At 44.2% G+C, this 19,798-nt stretch overlaps 1 protein-coding gene across 2 annotated transcripts in view; it reads right to left on the reverse strand.

The window, feature by feature from the left end:
• STX17 (syntaxin 17) overlaps window positions 1-19,798 on the reverse strand; it is a 46,199-nt gene that overhangs the window by 4,093 nt on the left and 22,308 nt on the right. Inside the window, exons 1-4 of one of the 2 annotated variants that reach the window (XM_074987962.1) lie at window positions 8,145-8,194; window positions 7,058-7,286; window positions 2,344-2,441; window positions 2,213-2,263 (exon numbers count right to left, since the gene is read on the reverse strand). In XM_074987962.1, coding sequence (XP_074844063.1) covers window positions 2,213-2,263; window positions 2,344-2,441; window positions 7,058-7,286; window positions 8,145-8,156 — 390 coding nt within the window. In that variant the 5' untranslated portion in view covers window positions 8,157-8,194. Of the gene's footprint in view, window positions 1-2,212; window positions 2,264-2,343; window positions 2,442-7,057; window positions 7,287-8,144; window positions 8,195-19,798 lie in introns of those variants that run through there. The other variant, XM_074987961.1, reaches the window with a different exon arrangement.

A 19,798-nucleotide genomic window follows, 5' to 3' on the forward strand; every position in this document is an offset into this window, starting at 1 on the left:
GGAAAGAATTAGAGGGAACACTGGTTTAACCATGAACTAACCAAGGTGTATGTTTGGAGGGCACCCAGAGTAACCACTCTTGTGTATTCATGCATCTACCCAGATGGAAATAGACAATGACCATTAACAATGCATTACAGACTTAACCTAAATTGTTGTAATACACAAACCAATTTAAGCATTCTCATAAGGGACCTGAGCCCATTTAACCAAAGCAGTTTCTAAGCCCATATAAATTAAATCAGTGTAATTTGTGTGTGTATGCAAATGCTGGTGGAAGTTAGAACAGATTGCACATTTGTGAACATACAGAATTTCTTTCTTCTAAGAGATGTGGTGGAATATGGGCAAAACTTAATCAAGCAAAAACACAAATCTTGTTCAGTGGAGCCTCCCCTTGCCCTTTTCACCACAACAAGGAGTCCTGAAAATGTGGGAAAACCCTGTAGGAAAACTGCTGCCTTAATGCTTGTGCTCTCTAACGGTCAGTATGATGCAAAGAGAACCTGGCAAAGGAATTTGGATTAAAAACCACCCCCATCAGTGGCTTCTGTGTTGGCAAAAATTAAGGGCTAGAGAGCAGCTAACAGTGGTTCTTCTTTGAAATAAGAGTAACCAAGATACAAAGAAAAATTCCCTAAGCAGGATGAGAATCCACGGGGCTCAATGACCAAGACACATGCAGCATGAAAGCTGTTGATGCACAGGAAGAATACATTAGTGTCTGTTATTCCTCAGCAAGCTTCACAGACCTCCTCATGGTGAGGCAATTAAGCCTCTTAAGCCAGTGCTATTGAATGCTCCTAATTGCTGCAGCCTGATGTTTGAAAACAAAGGGAGAAGAGGGGACCTACCTTAAAACTCACTCCTAGAGAATTTAACGTAATTTTTTATTCTGAAAACCTCCCACGGGCTTTTCAACACAGTAATGTAAATGTAACAAGACAACATGATTAAATGGTCCCTGACAAGATCGACAGCAGATAGCAAAGCAAATTCCTTACCCTGTTATTAATAGTTTAGTGATTAGGGGAGAGCAAAGTTTTTAAGTTTTAACTTTTCCCCCTGCAATTAGCAGCCCCCACCCCACCAGTTTAATGTAATCCAATCCAATGGAAATTTCAGTTACATTCATGTGGAAAAAAAAAATCTTTTTGGCACATGTAAGAAAATAAGTACAGTGGGGTCTCAATACAGGTTTGCAAATTCGCGACCGCCTCCCTGGGGCCCCAGGCAGGAGCCCCAGCAGCAGCTGCAATACAGTACTGTATTTGCGAAATTCAACATTCGCAAGGGTTCTCAACACGGAACACTTGCGAATGTTGAAACCCTACTGTATGTAGAATATGAAAACTTTATCTATCGGCATATAAATGTGAATACACACACATAAAACAATAACATATATCAACATTTTTAGTGGGATGGATGAACCCGAGACCAAGCAGCCGATTGTGGTACTCCCCCACCTTAAAAACTTCCCACCCCCCACCTTCCTCACCCCAGGTTTAGATGACTAAAGGTCATTTAGGTCCAGTAAACTAGCACATGTTCCTGTTCTTCACTTAACAAAATGCAAGTTTTATCTATTGACCTTAGGAGCCTGATCCTCATACTATTGATTTCTATTCTTCTTCTTCAAGAGTTATTCTTAAATCTACATTTCCATAAAGGCCCTGTCTGGCTTTATTGGAAGTTCAGATGTGAAAGAAATGTAGAACCAAGCCCAGGAGTTTGGGTCTAGCTTTTTCACTGTTACTCCCTGCCCCCTTATATTACACAGAAATAAAGGGTGTGCGTACGTATATATACATATTATTTAAAATTGCTGGAAAGTGCCTGTTAGACTTTGAAATGAGTCTGCTGCAGTATTTATCCACAAAAGAGACGCTGCACAGACATCCGCAGTGCAAACTTCCTTCACAGCCTTGAAATCCTGATTAGGAGAGCCCATTCTATAACTCCACTCAGTCATGTTCATCTTCCTGAAGCTATGAACAAGGGCAAAATGCAATATGAACGTCTGTGCCCTAATAAGTGACCTACGATAATTTCAGAGTAGGCTGCTGAATAGCTGTTAAAAAGTACCAACTTTGTCTGATTTCAAATCAGTGACAAGTCTCCCCGCTCTCTCTACCAATTCATCGGGCCACCCAGTCTCCAGCCTTGGTCTTTATCAATTCTTTAGCTAGCATTTTAGATTAATACTTACATTGACTAGTAAAGAGAAGTCAGTCACCAGCTGGCCGAGTTGAATCAAATCCTACAAATAAAAAATGATTTCTTAAAATATTTGCTTTTAAAAGAGGAACTTAAATGTAACAGAAGGGATTCCAGCCCTACCTCTTCTAAATTTTCCCATGATTCAGCAGCATTTTCATCCTGAGGAATTTCAGGGAGTGGGCAGTACATCTGGGTGAAACTCTGAGATGTGTCCACAGCTTAAGGGGTATAAAAAGGCTCTGAGTGAAAACATGATAGTTACAAATACATGTATACAATTAGAAAACAGGTCACAAAATATATGTCTTCCCATATCTTACTATTGCTCGAGTATACCATGGCAATAGACCCAATTCAAGCCAGGGAATAGCCCTGACCAGTTTGAACAAGGAAAGTTCTATTCTAATCACAAGTCTTATTTTAAAAAAACTATTCCCCTCCCCAAAAAAAAATTAAATTCTTAGAACAGACACACTCTCCAGATCACATGCTATGTGCCTATGCTCACATTTGTCTCCAGCCAATGTAGGTGCCCCGTTACAGTAACCAGCTGGCTGATGGGTGCTGTGCCATAATTGATGTATTGTAGATGACACAGGAAGAGTGAGGACACTGGCAAGCATAACAGTCCTCAAAGAACTGTTCCACAACACCCATCAGTCCCTACTCTGCTCACAGCTGTGAATGCCACTGCCCAGGAGTCATGGGGACAAGAAGCCAACTCCTCTTTAAAATACATGCATTTTAAGTGCTTTTTCCTACTTGCCCAGACTGGTGAGCACAGGTAGCAGTTCCCCTTTTCTATGGAACTGCCCGACCAACCTGGGCCTATTGGGGAGAAGAGGCTTTGCCGATGCATCTGGACAAGTCGCAAAAGCATGAAACTCTATTAAATGACTGCACAGGAGATGTAGGCAAAGGGTATGACAGGGATCAGCAGCAGTGTCGCATGTAAGTGGAGAAATGGTGGGAGACCACAGTTAATCAGGGGCTCATGGATCACCCTGGACACCTCAGTGGATCCTAACACAGAGAACACTCCTGTGAATAGTAAAGAGGAGGAAAAAGAACAACAAGCAAGGTGAGGTCCAAGAGTGCTCAGAGACAGGAACTTTTTGAGACTTAACTACTGCCTGTTCAGTCCTGCAAACCAAGTATGAATGAACCCGATCCCAGCAGCCATAAACATTGGGATATTTTTCCCATGGAGATCTAATCTAGGGAACCAATACCAGCAGCATCCCTGCAAAGTGCTGGAAGCACAGTCAACTATCATTATGAATCTGCTGAGCCAGCAGTTGAATCTTTCCATGGAGCAGCCCAGGTGGCCAGTGTTTGGCATCATGAGCAAGGGGAGCAAGGACTAATCTGGGTTCCCCAACATCACCCCTGGCATTTCAACACCACCCACAGAACTATAGAATCATGGGGTTGGAAGAGACCCCAGGAGGTCATCAAGTCCAACCCCCTGCTCAAGTAGGACCAATCCCAGCTTAAAAACTTCTACGGATGGAGATTCTACCACCTCCCTAGGTAACACATTCCAGAGGCAGTCAGCATAGGGGGTGGGGGGATTGGGGAACGGCTCTGTCTGCACTTGCATAACTGTCCAGTCTTCAAGATGAATGTATCACCCACCTTCCCTAACCAGCCCCCACTGATAGCCCTGGCAATCCATCAATGCTTGCATAACCACATAAAAGGAGCCCCTTCTGTTGATGTACTCTATGGTAAGGTGGGCAGGGGGCCAAAAGAGGAATGTGCCCCCAGAGGAATGTGTCTATTGCCCCAGCATGGTTTGGCATCCCCGAAGTACAACTCCATCCTGCACATTACCTAGCGTGAGAGCCCCGCATAGCAGGATAAAATTAATGCCCCCACATTTGAATGACAGCAGCTCCAACCATGGATTATCCAACTTGGAAATGATTACCCATTGATTGACAACAATCCAGCTTTGCAAACTTCCACAGCGTGATGGTCACTTCTTTCTCAATTGTCCATACAGGCTTCATTCTGGTGTCCGTGCTCAAACACATGGCACAGGGATACAAGAATGTGGCCTTTAACACCTGAAAGTACTGGAGCCATGTCTCATCAACCAAAGCCTGTGGTATAATGCAATTCCATCAGACAAGTTACTCGTTTTGTGGACCCAGAAGCAGTGTTCCATGACCTATGCCTCATCTGTAAAGGCCATCAACCACCTTGAACTGTTTCTCATGATATCCCTTAGCAATCTGTCCTATTGACAGAGATGACGGATAGCGACAAGTGCTGTGTGGGATTGTGGGATTTTTAAAAGGCACAAAAAATAGGGATTAGGAATGGCTGATGAGATAGGAAAAGCTGCATGATGAGCGAACTTGACCTCTTACTCCCAATCTCGCGGCTGGAGTCATGTGCACCCCTAACAGAATGTGAAAATTCCCCAAAAGGCATTGATTGCACTGGAGATCGTGTACTGAAGCACATATTTTGGTGCACCATTTTTAACATCAATGCAAGCACGTGAAATACAGCTTTACACTCTTGTAACTTGCGCTGACCAAAAAGTTTGCAGTAAATACATGGCCTTAGCCAGCATTACATATGTTAAATTTGTCAGATAAAACCATTCATCAGAAATTGAGAGTAAAGAACAACTGTGGACAGAGAAAAAGCCTCTTAAGTACAATGACTTCTAAGAGAGTATACCCACAATTGCCTCCTGTATGCTGGCCTATTCTGTACCAGATTACTCCTTAGAACTGTCCCACCACTGGATTTAAGTGACATAATGAGACTTTCATGACTTGGTCCACATTAAAGAGAATTTCACACCTTGTAAGAAGGCTCCAGCTAGATGGGTTTTTTCCCCCCCAAAAATTTCCATCCTCATTTTAAAAATAAAGGAAGAAAATGGAGTGGAGGAGGATGAAACACATATGGACTGAAACCACAAATGAGAAATTCACATGCAAAAGTTTGTATATTAGGAAATTCTAACCCAGTTGTGTTACGGATCAGAATGAAAGTGCTTCAAGTACAACATCTCCTCAGCTGCATACTTTACAAAATGCATTCACAATTCATTACACTCAAGATAAAATCTAGTTCTCTGGAAAATTCAATATGCTGGTTAAAAAGAATTTTAGTAATTTTAAAAGTGGAGTCTCACCTTTTGTTAATATTTGCTTAAAATGGAATTGATTTCATTTCCTTTGAACTTGGGATGGGGTATAGTGGAAAGGGAAAGGGCTGTAACATTTCTTTGAGATGCTTCCTAAATGGGCTATTTGAATTTGTAAACTCTTCATTTCTCTGCTAGATTGGAAGCAACATGCTAACAAGAAGTGGGGGGTAAGGAAGTTTCTTTGAGTCAGATCAGCAGCTAAGATCTGCTTTCCAATCTGCAGCCTCCAAACACAAAAGAACATGCAATATGATATTACAGCTGCCCCAAGAATTCAAAGAGCTGCTTTCGTATTCAAACTTTTTACAAAATCCTATATAATTATACTCAATTATCTCTGTGTGCCTTTGTATTTCACTTTAAATGCGGTGAACGACTTCTCCATTCCTGAGCCAAGTTGTAAGTGTGTATTATTCCAGTAACATTTGCCTATGGCCACACCTACCATCACAAAATTTCTGATCAATTTCATGGCTTTTAACAAATGACCCAAAATGATCAATGTTTTTAAAACCACGAAGGTCATTCAGATGAAGATACTAACCTCATTTTTAAAAAGACATTGTACATTTATAACTTATTTGTGTCTTCTTTTCTCGCTTGTGAAAAGGCTGTCCCTCTCTTGCTGATGACGTTGGGCACAATTCTCCCGGCAGTACTCTATAGAAGGAACTTTGTGTGACATCGAGGAGATAGCACTAGATACTACGAAAACTGGCAATTTATAAATACAACAGTGAGATTAGATAAAATTTCCTGATAGGAAAGATTTTCTGTACGGCCACTGAATAAAAGTATGGGTTTTTTTTTTAAATTTCAAAAAATATGAGACGTGATATATCTTAACCAATATTAATCTTCATACTTTTCTGTATAAGGATGTGTTATTTTAACTCTAACGCTCAGTCCTCTCAACAGCAATTGAAAGGTTAGCTGTAGCTGACTGGCACATTTGGCTTGGGTGGGCAGGAGAGAAGATAAAAAGGATAGAAGGAAGGAAGGGAGGAAGGGTGAAAAGAAAATAAGTGAAAGATGTATTTTGTGTGAACGTAGAGGGATCAGAGAAGACCAGAAGCAACCAGACCCATCCTTGGATGATCTTTAACATAGTATACTATGTTTTCAAAATCTCATATAATTGTCCTGTACTTTTACTGCTTCACTGCCAGTACTACAGAAGATATATTTCTATGTCAATAGCACTTTATACTCAACTTACAACTCCTGATCGAGGTGTTCAGTGATAATTTCAAAACTGTCTTCCTCTTGATGTCTTAGATAATGAATTCATTTACAGAGGAATGAAAAAAGAAAACATAACTACAATATCCCTAGGACTGCTTGTAGTGCACAATGAAATGGTCTTGTTACTTAACATTTATTAGACTACCAATTTTTTTCTTTTCCTTAGACAGATTATTAAAGCATTTTAACTAAATAGACTGTGCAGTTGGAATCTCTACATATAATGAGAAAACTATGGTATACAAAAGTTGTATTAAAATTCACCTTTTGTCATACAGGAATAATTTCTGTACTAAACTGAAGTCTCATTTATTTATTTCCACAATATCTGGTCAGAAAACCCAGGAAATATACAATCAAAAAACAAATGCAAAATAACACAATACGTGTCATAGAAAAATTAAATTCTATTACCTCCTCCTACTGTTGCAGATTTGTCTGGAAGAGACTTAAAGGAAGTGTCCTGTTCTTTAAACTGTCTTTTAAGTTCTTCTGCAGATTCTGAATGGAGTTGTAGAAACTCTTTTATGGCAAATGAAGCTTCCTCTTTAACTGGATTTATCATTCTTTGCAGAATTAGTTTATCTTCCACTCGGACCCGCAAACAAAGTTTCTCCATCTCTCGGATATTGGCTCGTAGTTGCTGCAATAGTTTTAAAAGTTTAGCCGTAACATTCTGGCATACTGCTACTCATACTTGCCTCTTTCAAGGGGCTGGTGCAAATTAGCCTAAGTTCTTTTGATTTTTACATAATCAAAAACTGGTATTTTGAAGTTTTGGGTAAATTATGAAAAATAAAAATTCAAAAAAGGTCTTGTTCTCAAACAGCCAAATGCTTTCTAAACAAAAGTCTGTTTCACCTAAGAAACATGCGCATCTTTTACACAAACAGTAAGAATTCACCTACAATAAGAAAAATGTTCTTTCCCCACTTTTTTGTTCTTTCCAGTGTTATCTGTGCACAGGTCTATCTATTCCCATGGCACTTAATTTCCCATGCCTGTGACAACTGGTCCTTTAGGAGTTCTTTCCCTGGAACTGGCTCAGCCCACACAATCCACCAGCAACTCAGTGCAGATTTTGCTCGTTTTGCAACCTCTCACACATTCTAGTAAACTGGCTGTACACAGGGAAGTAGCCACTGACATTTGACATCTAAGTACCCAATTATAGCCCTGATTAGAGATGTCATATCTAAGGCCTTGTCCTCACTGTGAATGTGCCCCACCTACAGTCAGCAATGCAGCTGCACAAAGGTAACTCAGCACAGACAGGCAAAACTTATTTGCAACAGTTGCTCTTACCCCTCCTTGAAACTGGATCCTCCCCTGTGTATTTAATCAGCTCTCCAACTGTGCCCATTGGGGCTGCAGTGTTCAAATTCTCACTGCCATGTCAGTAATAGCAGAAAATGCACTGATCTCTAAAAGGAAAAGTGATCTCATAGGTTCCTGTATTCCTTGAACAGACTGATCTAAATATCACAAAGGCTAACCAGACCTGCAAGAGCATACTTCAGCTTAACCACAGGTAAAAAACCACCTCTCTGGTGACAAGGGAGTTGTCCACAAGACCAACTCTTTATGAAGATGTGGTCAACCCGAGTGCACGTAACAAACTGGTTTGCTATGACACCTGATATTTTTAGCATATTTTGCAAAGCAATCACTGTACTCTCCATTTATTTATAGAGTTCCTGCGTCGCTGCCCAGGATTTTACACACACTTAGCATAGCTGTCAGTATACCCTCTGGGGGCAACTCTGGAGAACTTGGCTTTAATGTATGTCAGACTATTTGAAATTTCAAGAGTTCTGTAACACTATGGATCAGAGCCTGATGTGGATTTAACATGTTGAAGACTTACTTGAACTCTATAACATCTGAATAACCACATTACTATGCATACTTATTTCTTGTTAAGGACATTAAGATATGACAATTAAAGCCTGAGGTTTTAATCACAGGATCACAGAAGTCACAGAACCTTCAATTTTATTGATTTTGCTCCTCCACTGTCAGGCACCTCTGCTTGGTGTTCCCCTGCGGAAAGGAGAAAGCACCCTCATTGAAACATATTTCAGTGCTCAGCTGCTGTACTGTGTGCTCTTTTGCTTTCTTTGTGCAAGTTTTCTTCTGGTGTGAATACTACATTCCCCCACCTGCTCTCACAAAAGATGTTCAGCCTGACATGTGGAAGGGGGCTGGACATGTATGTTGCTTTTGGTTTTTAATCGATTTGAGTAGGTTAAGAGAGAACTGAGCACTGTCAGACACAATGTGTGTTCAAGATAACAATGCTTTGCAACATGTATATAGGCTATTTTCCTCCAAAACAACTCCACCTGTGAGGAGGGGCTATATCCATTTTACAGATTGGGAACAGACTGCAAACAAGTTACAGTACCTTGCACAGAGTCACATCTCAACATGACGAGTCATTTGCTGATTAGGAATAATATACCAGGCATCCTGCTCTAACTGTGCAAAGGTACTAAATCCATAATTGCAGCTGCATTGCTATTTTCCAGGAAACATCTGAGTCAGCTAGCATCAGAACTCATGCCCAACAAGCACGTTAGATCCCAAGAATCAAAAACTGTGTTGGTGATGAAGCAGACACAATTAGGGCTAAATTATGCTACTGTTGCGTGGAGAGCATCAGAGATGCATAATATGGAGCAAAAAAAGGAGAAAAATTGGGGAAAAGCTAGCACCACCACAAAACAAGTGGTCTAGCTAGGATATGACTGTGCATGGAAACTTTTCTTCTAATATGACAGGTAGTTAGAGAAAGCTCTACCGCACCTGTGTTCCTAGAGAGTTCAGGCTCAGCCAATGGAATCATGGAGCAAAGGGCCTAGAAACAGGATTACCATCTTGTATATCTCCTTTAACCAAGCAAAGGCTTTCAGAATTACTCATTTAAATGAAGCAGTGGGGATGAGAGGCTCAGATCCACATAGATACTGTGGATAGCTTGGGCACCTATGTCCCATTTTCAGGCTCCACTGTGATTCACAAATCCCAGTCAAACCCTGTGGGTACGTGACCTTGATCTCAGTGCCGTAGTTTTGGGGATAAAAGTTCCCACCTCTGAGCACATGCATCACTACTGCCCTCTAGGCATCTGGAGGCCTACCTCCTATACTAGCAGGAGACAGGTCTGTCCGCCTAAATTACAGTGTCCAATCCAGTGGGTATGCTCAGAGCAGTCTACCAGAGCAGGTCCCATTCAAAATCTGGCCACCAGAAGAGGAGGAACTTCAGCAGGCACCATCCACCTGGAAACTTTTACGCCCGTTGTTTAGAATATTTACCTGGTACATGGGAAGCCCAGTTCCTCCCCCCCCACGGGGAGGGAGATGGGGAGGCCCCTGCTGAAATCCAACGTCTCAAGAGAATGCTCTAAGCACGGAGCTGTGCCATACTCTAATACCATTTTCCTTCAGTCACTGCTGTTAAGGCTGTTCCACTATGTATAAATAATGAGTAAATGACTTGACAAAGGGGTCCCACAGTCTCTCCCTGATCTACAGTGTCATTCTCTGCATCTCTCTCTATAAGCACTGGGTGCATGAGACAGAATGATTGTGTAGTCCAGTGTCCAGGAGACCCCTCTGGGAGGTGGGAAACAATGGGTCCAGTCCCCTGCTCCAAACACTCTCACTATCAATGTACACTGGAAATGCAATCCTGTAGCACTTTAAAGACTAACAAAATGATTTATTAGCTGATGAGCTTTCGTGGGAGAGGCCCACTTCTTCACATCTGGAAATTCCACAGTTTGGAACTGGTTAAAAGACAGGAAACAAAGGGTAGGAATAAATGGTAAATTTTCACAATGGAGGGGGGGTAACTAGTGGCGTGCCGCAAGGGTCAGTCCTGGGACCGATCCTGTTCAACTTATTTGTCAATGATCTAGAGAAAGGGATAAGCAGTGAAGTGGCAAAGTTTGCAGATGACACCAAACTGTTCAGGACAGTCAAAACCAAAGCAGACTGTGAAGAACGTCAAAAAGATCTCAGCAAACTGAGTGATTGGGCAGCAAAATGGCAAATGGAATTTAATGTGGGGAAGTGTAAGGTAATGCACATTGGGAAAAATAACCCCAATTATACTTACAATATGATGGGGGCAAATTTAGCTACAACAGATCAGGAAAGGGATCTTGGACTTATAGTGGATAGTTCTCTGAAAACACCCACACAGTGTGCAGCAGCAGTCAGTAAAGCAAATAGGATGTTAGGAATAATTAAAAAAGCGACAGAACATAAGATGAAGAATACCTTATTTTCCCAATATAAAACTATCGTACGCCCACATCTTGAGTACTGCGTGCAGATGTGGTCTCCTCACCTCAAAAAAGATATACTGGCGTTAGAAAAGGTTCAGAAAAGGGCAACTAAAATGATTAAGGGTTTGGAACGAGTCCCATATGGGGAGGCTAGAGAGACTGGGACTTTTCAGTTTAGAAAAGAGGAGACTGAGGGGCGATACGATAGAGGTATACAAAATCATGAATGGTCTGGAGAAAATGAATACAGAAAAGTTATTTACTTGTTCCCATAATATAAGAACTAGAGACACCAAATTAAATTAATGGGTAGCAGGTTCAAAACTAATAAAAGAAAGTTTTTCTTCACACAGCACACAGTCAACCTGTGGAACTCCTTACCAGAAGATGCTGTGAAGGCCAAGACTCTAACAGAGTTTAAAAAAGAGCTCGATAAATATTTGGAGGTTAGGTCCATAGATAGTTATTAGCAAGGGGTGAGGTATGGTGACTAGCCTTTTGTCGAAGGCAGGAGATGGATGGCAGGAGACAAATCGCCCGATCGTCATCTTCGGTTCACCTCCTCTGGGGCACCTGGCATTGGCTACTGTCGGCAGACAGGATACTGGGCTAGATGGACCTTTGGTCTGACCCTGTATGGCTGTTCTTATCTGAAGAAGTGGGTCTGTCCCACAAAAGCTCACCACCTAAGGAGAAGTTACTCACCTGTGTAGTAACGATGGTTCTTCGAGATGTGTCCCTGAGGGTGCTCCACAGTAGGTGTCGGGCTCGCCCTGGCACCGCAGATCGCAAATTTCCAGCAGTCTCCGTCGGGTCGCACATGCGCCAATGCACGTCGGTCCTTCGCGCGCTTTGGTCCCCGCCAGTTCCTTGACCAACCGCCCCAGATGCTTCTGAAAAACACGAAACAGAGCTCCGAAGTGGGGAGGAACAGGTGGGTAGTGGAGCACCCACGGCGACACATCTCGAAGAACCATTGTTACTACACAGGTGAGTAACTTCTCTTTCTTCTTCGAATGGTCCCCGTGGGTGCTCCACAGTAGGTGACTACCCAGCAGTGACCCCAAAAAAGGAGGTGGGTACCCGATTTATGTGCAGCTTGCCCTTGAAAGGACTGGTGTCGACAGGCGTATATCCTCATCGAATACCCGGTGCATGGCATAATGCTTGGCGAAGGTGTCGTAAGATGACCAAGTCGCCGCTCTGCAGATGTCTCTTAGCACGATTCCCTTGAAGAAGGCCGTCGACAACGCCATCGCTCTGGTGGAGTGAGCCCTGGGCGGAACTAGCAGAGGGGTCTTACGAAGCTCATAACACAGTCTTATGCAGGATACGATGTGATTTGAAATCCTTTGTGAGGACAGGCCCTCCCCTTTCGACCTGGGTGTGAGGGACTCCAGGAGTCTGTCTGTTTTCCGGAAGGGCTTAGTTCTGTCTATGTAAAAGGCCAACGCCCTCTTCCCATCTAGTAGGTGCAGCTGCGCCTCCTTTCTGGAGTTGAGAGGCTAAGGATAAAATGAGGGTAATACTGTTGGTTCGTTAATGTGGAACTCTGAGGAAACCTTTGGAACAAAGGCTGGGTGTAATCGTAAGATCACCACTTCCTTTGAGAATACTGTGCAGGGCGGCGCTGCCATTATTGCTGCAAGTTCGCTCACCCTAAGGGCTGACGTAATCGCGAGAAGGAAGGTTGTTTTCATGGTAAGTAACCGGAGGGGTACCGTGGCCAATAGTTCAAAGGGTGGTCCCGACAGCGTGTGGAGGACCAAGTCCAAGCTCCATGATGGTGGTAGCGGTTTTCGAGGGGGGTACAGGTTTGCCAGCCCCTTTAGGAACCAAGTGACAATAGGATGGGCGAATATGGTTGGCCCTTCCTCTTTGTGTTGAAACGCTGATATAGCTGCGAGATGGACCTTTAGTGAGTATAGGGAGAGCCTGTCTCGTTTTAGCTCCAGCAGGTATTCTAGAATTACAGTTATAGGGACGTCCAAAGGAGCTAACTGCTTAGAAGAGCACCAGGAGATAAATCGTTTCCACTTCTGCACGTAAGTCCTTCTAGTGGAATTCCTTCGACTGAACTCCAAAACTTGTTTCACTCCCTCCAAACATGTGCTCTCTAAGGTGCTGAGCCATGGATTAGCCACACCTGTAGGCAGAGTCCTTAAGGATGTGGGTGCACTATGGACCCCTGAGCCTGCGTGAGTAGGTCCGGCACTACCAGTAGGGGGAGTGGCGGGTGGCATGACATGCGCAGAAGCAGAGGGAACCATTGCTGTTGGTCCCAGGTTGGGACTATGAGTATCATGTGTGCTCTCTCCCTCTTGGCTTTCTCTAAAACCTTGTGGATGAGTGTTGTGGGAGGGAACGCATAGAGTAGAGGGCCCTTCCATGGCACCATGAAGGCATCCCCCAAGGATCCCTGTCCTATGCCTGCCCTGGAGCAGTACTGAGGGCATTTCTTGTTGTTGAGAGTGGAAAACAAATCGATTTGGGGAAACCCCCATTTGTGAAATACTTATCAGAGCAGATCGGAACGGATCTGCCATTCGTGCGTGAGCGCAAAGCGTCTGCTGAGTTGGTCCGCCTTCACGTTGTGGACACCCGGTAAGTATGAGGCTTTTAGCGTTATATTGTTGACAATGCACCAGTTCCACAACCGGACCGCCTCCGTGCAGAGCGCACGAGATCTGGCCCCTCCTTGTCGGTTGACATAAAACATGGTGGAGGTATTGTCAGTATTTATCCCGACTACTTTGCCGTGCAGGTATTTTCAAAAACGTCTGCACGCACTGAACACTGCTCTGAGCTCTAGTATGTTTATGTGCAACGTCTTTTCCGTGGGGGACCACAGCCCTTGAGTTACTTTGTTGCCAATGTGCACCCCCCATCCTATGTGGGATGCGTCTGTCATAAGAAAAATCGTAATTTGTGGTTGGTGGAAGGGCACCCCTACTAGCAAATTCTTGGGATCTGCCCACCATGCCAGTGACCTTCGTACCTCCGTTGTGGGCGATACTGCCCTGTGGATGGTATGGGCCATTGGTTTGTAAACGCTCGCCAACCAATGCTGCAGGCCTCGCATATGCAGCCTGGCATTCTGTACCACAAACGTGGTGGTCGCCATGTGCCCCAACAGCTGTAGACATGTTAGGATTGGCACTGTGGGGCTGTACATCATTACTCGTACCAGGGATTTGATGGCGCGGAAATGGGCATCGGGCAGGTATACTCTTGATGTAATAGAGTCTATGCGTGCCCCTATGAACTCTATATTTTGCGTGGGCTCAGTCTTTGATTTCGAAAGGTTGATAACGAGGCCCAACGAGGCGAATGTGTTTGTAGTGATACGTATCAGACGTAGGACCTCTGCCTTTGAAACCCCTTTCAGTAGGCAGTCGTCCAGGTATGGAAAAATGAACACACCCTTCCTGTGTAGGTAAGCTGATACTACCGCCAGCGTTTTGGTAAAAACTCTGGGTGCCGAAGAGAGACCGAACAGAAGAACTCTGTATTGGAAATGTTCCCTGCCTACTGTGAATCGGAGAAAACGTCTGTGTGTCAGGTGAATTGTTATATGAAAATACGCATCCTGTAAGTCGAGGGCTGCAAACCAGTCTCCATTGTCCAGTGCCATGATTATGGAGGCAATTGTAGTCATCCTGAAACGCTGTTTGCACAAATGCCGGTTGAGGACCTGTAAGTCCAGGATTGGCCTCCAGCCTCCTGTCTTCTTCTCTGTTAGGAATTATCGTGAGTAGAAGCCTTTCCCTTGGAATTGTTCCAGTACTCTCTCCACCGCCCCTATAAACATGAGATGGTCTACCTCCTGCTTTAACCTTGTCTCATGAGAGGGGTCCTTGAAGAAGGACCGGGTGGGAGGTTTCGGTGGTGGTAGTGATTGGAAGGGGATCGTGTATCCTGTGGCTATAATTTCCAGTACCCATTTGTCTGTAGTGACATTTTGCCATTGAGAGTAGAACGGTTTGAGCCGATGGTGGAACATGTGCTGAAATTGGCATTGAGAGATGGTCTTGATATTGCAGTCCTCGACATACCCGTCAAACTTGCTGTCTGAGGGCTTGCCCGGAGGGTGCGCGACCCTGCTGGGGCGACGTCTGGGGACCCTATACTGCTGCTGCTGTTGGTGGCGCTCCTGGTCATAACCCCGTTGATATTGTGTATGCTGTGGTTGATAAGCGTAACGCCTTTGCTGTGGGTAAAACTTCTTCCTCCTGAACGGGGGGGGGGGGGGGGGGCGTATATACCCAGGGTCCTAAGTGTGGCTCTCGAGTCCTTGCTGGAGTGTAGGACCAAGTTGGTTGAATCTGCAAATAACCTTTGTCTATCAAATGGAAGAGCTACGATTTTTGATTGCAGATCTCTGGGAATACCAGATGTCTGGAGCCACGATTCCCTACGCATTACCACTGCTGTGGCTGTGGAACGTGCTGCCGTGTCCGCCATATCCAGGGCAATCTGAACTCCTGCTCGTAAGGCCGCGTAGCCCTCCTGGACAATCGCTTTCAGCACCAGTTTCTTATCCTCTGGAAGGGAAATCCATGAGGGAGGTAAGTCTGGAATAATTGTTGAAGTTGTGGCTTGACAGGTGTGCGGCATAATTTGCCATTCGCAGTAGTAAGGTAGAGGAGGAATAGACCTTCCTGCCGAACAGGTCTAATTTCCTCGCATCTTTATCTGACCCTCCTGACTTATATTGGGGTGTCTTGGATGTATGCTGTGATGATTCGACCACCAGGGAATTTGGCTTGGGGTGGCTAAACAGAATTCCATGCCCATGGCTGGAACAAAGTATTTCTTATCCACCCTCTTCTTTGTGGGTGGGATGGAGGCTGGAGCCTGCCATATGTTGGTGGCTGATTCCATAATCGCTTCATCTAGTGGGATGGCGATCTTGGATGAAGCCGGGGGTCTCAAATTTTTCAGGAGTTTATGATGTTTTTCCTGCACCTCTGCTATTTGAATGTCCTGTGTTTGTGCTACCCTCTTGAACAGTTCTTGGAATTGCTTAAGGTTGTCCGGGGGAGAGATATCCCCGGGGACAACCGCCTCATCTGGGGAGGACGAGGAGGCATCGCTATGATATACCTCCTCTAATTCCTCAGGTTCCTGACTCTGTTCGTATGCTTGCTCTTTTGAGGGTTCTGGAGGGGGGTCCAGGGCCTTTGGGCCAATTTCTGGCTGGGAAAGCTGTGATCTTCCCACAGAGTGAGACTGTGTGAAGGGGTGTTGGTGAGGTGTGGATGGGGATCTACCCCCAGATCTGGACCCCCTGTGCCAGTGTTCAGTATGGTAAGGATGGCCATAACAACAGGGGCAAGGGCCTGGTGATGGAGATCTGGACCACGACCGGAATGTGTACATAGGGTGCCTAGAAGGGTGTGACCTCCGTGATGACGTTGACAATGGTGGAGATGCTCTGTGACAGTATTCATAGGGATCCATACTGGAGATTGGTGAAAGTTGTCTGAGCCAGGGGGATGGTGGTTGAAGGAACGGGAATGGAGGTCTGAAGCAGGCTGTTGGAGTTACTGCCCAGTGTATCTCGGGGGCGGGGGGGGGGGAAGTTAGGCGATAACGGCAACGCTATGACGTCCGGAGATGGGCTGTGGTGCTGGGTTTTGGCCTTTGCTTTTCCCCGTCCCTGAATAGCAGGTGCTGCCCCCTCCAGTGCCGGGGACCTCAGCACCATAGTCGGTGCTGCGCACAGTGCCGTGCGGGTAGCTTCCTCCAGCACCGTTGGGTCCCCTGCCGGGCACCCTCACTCCGGTGCTGTTGGTGTCGCAATGCTCGGTGCCGTGGGAGTCGGTGCCGCCGATTCTGGCGCCTGCGGGGCCCTTGGTGTTGACTGCTTAATGGTCGGAGGCCCTTGCGCAGCTGTGTGCGCTGCGGTCTCCCGCTATGAACAGCCAATGGGTCAGGGCCCTGTGCTCCGCTCGTCCCACTCGTAGATGTCACCGGCAAGGATCGAGCTGGGGAGAGCTGCTTCTTCTTTTGCACAGAGGAGGTTAGGGAAGCCACCTTCCTCTTGTGCGACCCTGAGGGCCCCTCTTTATGGGGCTTCTCTGATGGTCCAGGTTGGAGGGCCTTATCAAATAGAATCATCTTCAGCCTCATTTCCCTGTCCATTCGGGCTCTAGCTGTAGGCTTAGAGCAATGAGGATGCTTTTGTGGAACGTGGGTCTCCCTGAGGCAACGGATACACTTGCTATGCCCGTCTGAGGCAGGCATGGCCTCACATTTCTTAAACCCTGGCGAAGACATTGCCCAGGCATTTAAGTCTTTGGATGTTAATACAGCACTTAACAGCTAATCAGTCCTGGAACAGATAACGTTCACGGCCTTAAGATAGCGGACCGCCTGAGGCGGCCGCCTCTGTTTTTCTCTCCTTTTCTTTCTAACTATATACACATCTAAAGCAGAACAACTTCAACAGTAATAACTGAACTAACAACTATTAACAATAAGAAAACACAGATTTATCTTTCTCAGGCGTTGGAGCCAGAGCGGATTCCGTCTGCAGCCGCTGGCGGTTGAGAAGGAACTGGTGGGGACCGGATCGCGCACGTGACCGAAAGCACGCAAAGGACCGAAGCGCATCGGTGCATGCACGACCTGACAGAGACTGCTGGAAATTTCCAATCTGCAGCACTAGGGCGACCCAACACCTACTGTGGAGTACCCACGGGGACCACTTGAAGAAGAATAAATCATTTTGTTAGTCTTTAAAGTGCTACAGGACTGATTTTTGTTTTGTGACAATACAGACTACGACGGCTACGTCTCTGCGACGAATGTACAATGGATCAGCTTCAAAAGCTTTGTGAGGGGTGGGGAAAGTGAGCATAAAACATCGCCTAAACTTTTTAAAAAACTAAGAATGCACAACTGATTTTTACTAAAACCTAAGAAAATGATAAATTATATTACTTCTTGATTTGGGAGAGACTTTTCATGCAAGTGTAAAACAGTAATGCTGCAATACAAAAATAATCATTGTATGACATTCTAAGCAAGTATTATTCTGCACCGAACTGTCTACCATTTGTTACAAACATTATTCTTAGAGTGGAATGAGAGAACAAGTAGTTTAGGAGAGGTGTTTTTAAAGGGAGAGTTTTATCTTCATTAATGCAAGGGAGTTACAAGAGGCAACCTCGCTTGCCTGGAGAAAGTATGGCATTGAATTTTTTTGCTTTAATTACACATTCTGGATTCAATTATTTTTTAAGTAAGTGAAGAACCTCCACAATATGACAGAAATTTAACTACACATACAGGAAACAAATCCAGTCTCCGTAATGCTGTGTACATTGAAAGTGCCATAAAAGGCATACTAAACAATCACACAGAGAGAACTATTGATTAAAAAAAAAAATCGATGATCAAATGAATCAAGCCTATACTAAACTGTATGTTTAAATTAATAGTAGTATTAGCCAATCAGACTGCAATATTTAAAATTAATTCTACATATAAATAGATTACCAATAAAGGAAATATAAAAAGACACAAAAGCTGCATCATACTACCCCTCCCATTCAGAAGGGGCATGTAAATACAGTCAATTGAAAATGCTAACGAGAGGCTAATTTGCATATTCAGCACATCATTTGCATCATGATGACCATTTTTAGTTCAGGAACAGCTGCTTCTGAAATGCAAAATAGCTGTGTAGATGGGGTTCCTTTGAAAGGAAGCCCCATTTTTGAAAGTACCGTTCTTCCTGAAAAAAAATTAGGAAGAAGAGTGCTTTCGAAAGCGGGGTTTCCTTTTGAAGGAGCCCCACCTACACGGCTGTTTTGCATTTTGAAAGCAGCTCTTCCAGAATGACAAGTGGTCAATATTATGCAAAGGAGGAACTGGGTATGCAAATTAACATCTACTTTGCATTTTTGATTGGGTGCACTTACTTGCCCCTTCTGAAAGGGAGGAGTAGTGTAGATACAGCTATAGGGTAGTGTTATGAGACACTGAGTTAAAATAGGACTCTCACATAATAGTCCCCGTAAATTCCTCATTTAAATCAAACAAATTAGACAGTTTTGCCTATGATGTCATCTTAATTTTTGTTTTAAAGCAGCCCAAAAGTGATCAACAATCACAATCAAGAAAATAAACTTTCCCTTTTTTTGGAGACATTTGGAATTTGGTGAGAAACAAAATGGCAATATATAGGCACAGATCTGTAATTACTTCTTCTAGTGAACGAGAATCAGTATATCTAAAGAACAGTATGAAATTTACATGGATAAATTCTCTCACACCACTTTTGTCTCTGAAATAAAGACTACTAGCCAGTCTTTATTCTGAAACAAGGCGGAAAACTGTAATCCAAACAGAAATCTCCTTTTCTAATAGCTTAGAAGGGGCAAAAAAAAAAAACAAAAAAAAAAGCCATAAATGATGCTGGGCGTAGCTAACATTTTTCAAAAAAAAAAAAAAAAACTGAACTGCTAGTAAACTTCCTGAATAGGAAGACCGCTCAGATTCTTGACAATTAGGTAATGTTTGCTTAGGGTTTGTATTAAAGTAGTACACATGTATACAGCAAACACCTACCTCCCTAAAACTTGCCTTTCAAAATCTAAACCAGTGAGTCTCATCTCATGGCCCAGCCAGCACACTGTTGTGCAGCTGCCAGACACACAACACATTGTCTGCAGCTCTTTAAGGTAAACAAGCTGAGAACCACTGATATAAACTCTCATTTAAGGGCGTCTTCAGCTCTTGACTGATTGATTTCAACTGAGTAGTCCTTTGGGCTCCTAGTGGAGCATGGGGCCTCCACAGTCATTCTCCATCTCTTGCAGTCCATGGCTATAGTCTTGATTTGATCC

This window comes from Carettochelys insculpta, chromosome 2 (genome assembly GCF_033958435.1).
Source record: "Carettochelys insculpta isolate YL-2023 chromosome 2, ASM3395843v1, whole genome shotgun sequence".
Taxonomy (NCBI): Eukaryota; Metazoa; Chordata; order Testudines; family Carettochelyidae; genus Carettochelys; species Carettochelys insculpta.